The 3615-nt window shown below is 35.9% G+C and overlaps 1 protein-coding gene across 1 annotated transcript; it reads left to right on the top strand.

Moving 5' to 3' along the window:
- The first annotated feature begins 1148 nt into the window (after positions 1-1148).
- On the top strand, positions 1149-2653 carry LOC149569748 (uncharacterized). The gene is made up of 2 exons (XM_089822476.1): positions 1149-1292; positions 1407-2653. Exon 2 carries the CDS (start codon positions 1459-1461, stop codon positions 2362-2364), a length of 906 nt encoding a protein of 301 aa, XP_089678602.1. The 5' UTR covers positions 1149-1292; positions 1407-1458; the 3' UTR covers positions 2365-2653.
- The last annotated feature ends 962 nt before the right edge of the window (positions 2654-3615 follow it).

Below are 3615 nucleotides of genomic sequence, written 5' to 3'. Positions count from 1 at the left end.
TACCTTTCTAATTTTTGTTTCCTATCATTTGGAAATTTTTCCTGTTGCTTTGATAGGCGATCAATCTAGTTGGCTTGTTATCTTATGCAATCCTTATGGTATGGTCTAGGCATCATGGGGACACTATGTCTACCTTTGCAGTTTGTTTCGATGTTTATGGATAAAGTATCTTAAGTTTAGTCCAATCCTATTGTAAATTACCTTCTCTTATGATTAGTGTGGAGAGTTTTGGTTTGCAAAGAAGACATGCAATGGTTAGTGACTCTACTTGGGGTGCATATGACGATACTTTTTACTTTTATACACAAGGAAAGTATATGTATGTGCTCATAATGTGAAGATAAAAGAAGGTCTAACGTCTAAAATTGTAAGAAGTCATTCCCATTGAATGCATTTATCTCTGGTTCAATATCAAAACACGCATTTCAAACAATTTGATTTAAACATTTCTTTGAAAAGTGAAGCATTGATAACATATATAGGATTAGTTTGAGTTGCATGATAAATATCATCATCATTGGGCAAGATAACACAATACAAATGATGAGTTAAATAAAGTTATGAATTATATAAACATATTTGAATATCTCATACATATGTCATCTTAAGACAACAAGGGTAAACCACTATATGAAAAATCATAGGTGCGTAATCATCATGAATCTAAAAAACAATCAAATACATTTTACATAAAACAATTGATAACACTTTTCATGAAGAAATAAAAATAGATATATTGTAAAAATACATCTTAAAGCATATACCGACATTTTTTATATAAAAGTTAATGATAACATCAAAAATTAAAATACCAAATGCAACATACTATGAACTGTTTTTAGTGAGCCCTTTTGATAAAAAGGATATAGGGTGGAATATTGTAAAAGGAATAAGGGTTATAGTCAATATTGATAACTCCAACCTAAGTTTCAATTATATCGTATGATGAGAGTCTAGGTTAAATACGCGAGCATTGCCCGTAACAAAAGCGACCCACTTCTTTCCCGAACTTCATATTCTTTCAACCCTAGCAAGTGTCCATGTCGGCAACTATATTACAAATTCTAGGATTTTCCCGCTAAACGATGCACCAATATTTTCAAAATTCCCCAACTTTCCCGCCAATAATTTCAAAGCTCCCCAACTTTCCCGCCAACAATTTCAAGTTTCTCCAATTATCTGCCAAAAGTTTCAGTCATCCTCGCTAGAAACTTCCCGCTAAATCATCCTTGCATTACATTTTCGCAACTTCACTGGGCATTTAAGCTCCTGCATATTTCAAATCCTTGGAAGTTCTGTCGTGAATTTGAATTCCTCGCTTTCATTGATTTATGCTGTTAATTTCATTTCAAATTCAATTTTTATTATCCATAATCAAGTAGTTTCCAATTTTGTTCAAGTTGCAGGGAACTTTAAGCTGGAATCTGTTCTAGCTTTTTATTGAAGGGAGGAGCCAAAATGGTTCTGCCGCTAAGGCCAAGCAGATTCTATGGCAGTAGTCTTCCAAGGCCCAGGTTTTACAGTGATCTGAAGTTCAACTCAGAGAGGGTTGATCCGCCAATGGGAGTGACTGCCCCATTGTTGTCATGGGCCAAGGATGCTCACTGGTCTATGGGCGGCCTTTCCTATGAGAAGAAGCGGATGGCGGGGAAGATCGAGGGCAGCAAGAAAAGGCTCAGAGATGAGCCCGAAGATGGCACCTCAATGCAGATCAGAGGGGCCAAGAAGAGGAAATTGTCTCAGGAGGAAGCTGAGAAAGAAAGTAATGGCGTGAAGCCACATGAAGATTTTGAAACCCCTAAATCGAAGATCATCAGTAGCCCTAAATCAAAGGTGTTGAGTAGCCCTAAATCGAAGGCCTTTTGTAGCCCTAGGCCTGCACAGATCTTCAAGCCCAAATGGGCCACTGATCAAGATAATGAGGATTGTCCATTGGTTGTGCCGGACTCCATAAAGAGGCATCCAAAGAAGCGGTCGCCCAAGTTTCGAATCCGAGGGAGGGATTCTTCTGAGGCGGATTCAAAAGAAGCCCTTTTCACAAAAAGCGTCTCTTCGATTGTTGGGCAGAAGCGCTCCAGAGCTCAATCTGTGGTTCAATGCGCTTTGAAAAGACAGGCTGCGGGGATAACTCAAGTGTATGATTACGTTCCGATGCCGGATAAGATCATGCAGGTGTCTGGAAAGAGAGTTTCGCCAAGAACTAAAAAAGAGAACAAAGAAGGGGTCGATTCTGGTTCACCTGCAGGATTCGAACCCCGGTCTCCTCAATCAGCTGAGCGTTGTATCAGGCGTAGCAGCCGTGCCTTGTCCTACAGCCCTGGACCTTTTTCTAGGCGTATCAAGAGGGTTATCTTACCCTCATAGTGGGCTGTATTCTGGATGTTGTGAATTTCCATTGAAGAGAGTTTCTGCCACTATTACAGTTGATGATTGGTTGTTATGAAGTAAAAGGCTTAAACTAGTAAAAATGGTGTTCTGTTTTGTATGTTCAGAAATTAGGGCTTTACGATGTTTTTAGGGTTTTAAGTTACTGATCTGTTCCGTAGTGGACTGTAAGCTGAGTATTTTGAATTTCCATTGAAGAGAGCCTGTGCCATTAACACCGTTCTTTTGAACTGGCTGTTGTTCAATAAAGCTCATTGCTGGCTGAAAACTAGTGAAACTGATGTTCTGTTGAGTTCAGTTCAAAGTGAAGGGTTTTAGGATTTTTTGTAAAGTGGTTCTATAAATTTTGTAGTGTATTTTAAGGTAATAAATTTATTGATGATATCTCATTCTTAAAAATGAGTATAAATAAATAAATATTTGAATAATGGTTAAAAGTAAAATTGTGATATTGCTATAAGGATTTAATTGTATTGGAGTAATATGTAGGTCGAGTGACTTCTTTGGAAGTTCTAATGCTTTATCTTTTTGAGCATCACCTAGATTCAATGAGTGTCAAGTGCTCATTTATTCTTCTGAGAGGTGCTTTTGTGAACCATTATTCATGAATCAAGGGTCAATGAGTTTAACTCAAGAACTACATAATTAAATTTTGATAGCAATATCACAATTTGACTTGTGAAAAATATTTCCTACTTAAAATGTAAAATGACAAAAAGTACTTAAAGTAAAAGATGATGTAAATACTAGTGGAGGTGTGTTTATGTACACAATGAGTGATTTGTCTTGTTGAATGCAACCTAACAAAAGACTTTGTAATGTGACCAACATTGTTTGAATTTGTACTCCATATAATGAGTGAGGATAATTGTGAAATAACATTTAATAGATATGATTGTGTAAATAACAAGTAATGTAGTAGATGCTAACTACACAAATTGTGAGTTTATTTCAATTATATTCCAATAATCTTTGCTATCAAATTTGCTTCTAGACTCTCTTATCTCTAATTTTTGTTTACTTTTTCTTCATGTTATTCTCACAATGTATAAATTGTGTTTGACAAAGTCATACTTTGCAAGAACTCACCAAGCCCAAAAAATTAACAATTTTTTTGCTAAAATTTCCATAAATGAGGGATTTAGCACAATGTTAGAGCAAACACAACTAACTCGAGAAATAAATAAGTTAAAATAGAATAGAGAAGAAACCATAATATTATTAATTGAC

This window comes from Cupressus sempervirens, chromosome 3 (genome assembly GCF_028749045.1).
Source record: "Cupressus sempervirens isolate cs-2001-9-10 chromosome 3, ASM2874904v1, whole genome shotgun sequence".
In the NCBI taxonomy this organism is placed as follows: domain Eukaryota; kingdom Viridiplantae; phylum Streptophyta; class Pinopsida; order Cupressales; family Cupressaceae; genus Cupressus; species Cupressus sempervirens.
This window is presented reverse-complemented; position numbering and strand designations above follow the sequence as displayed.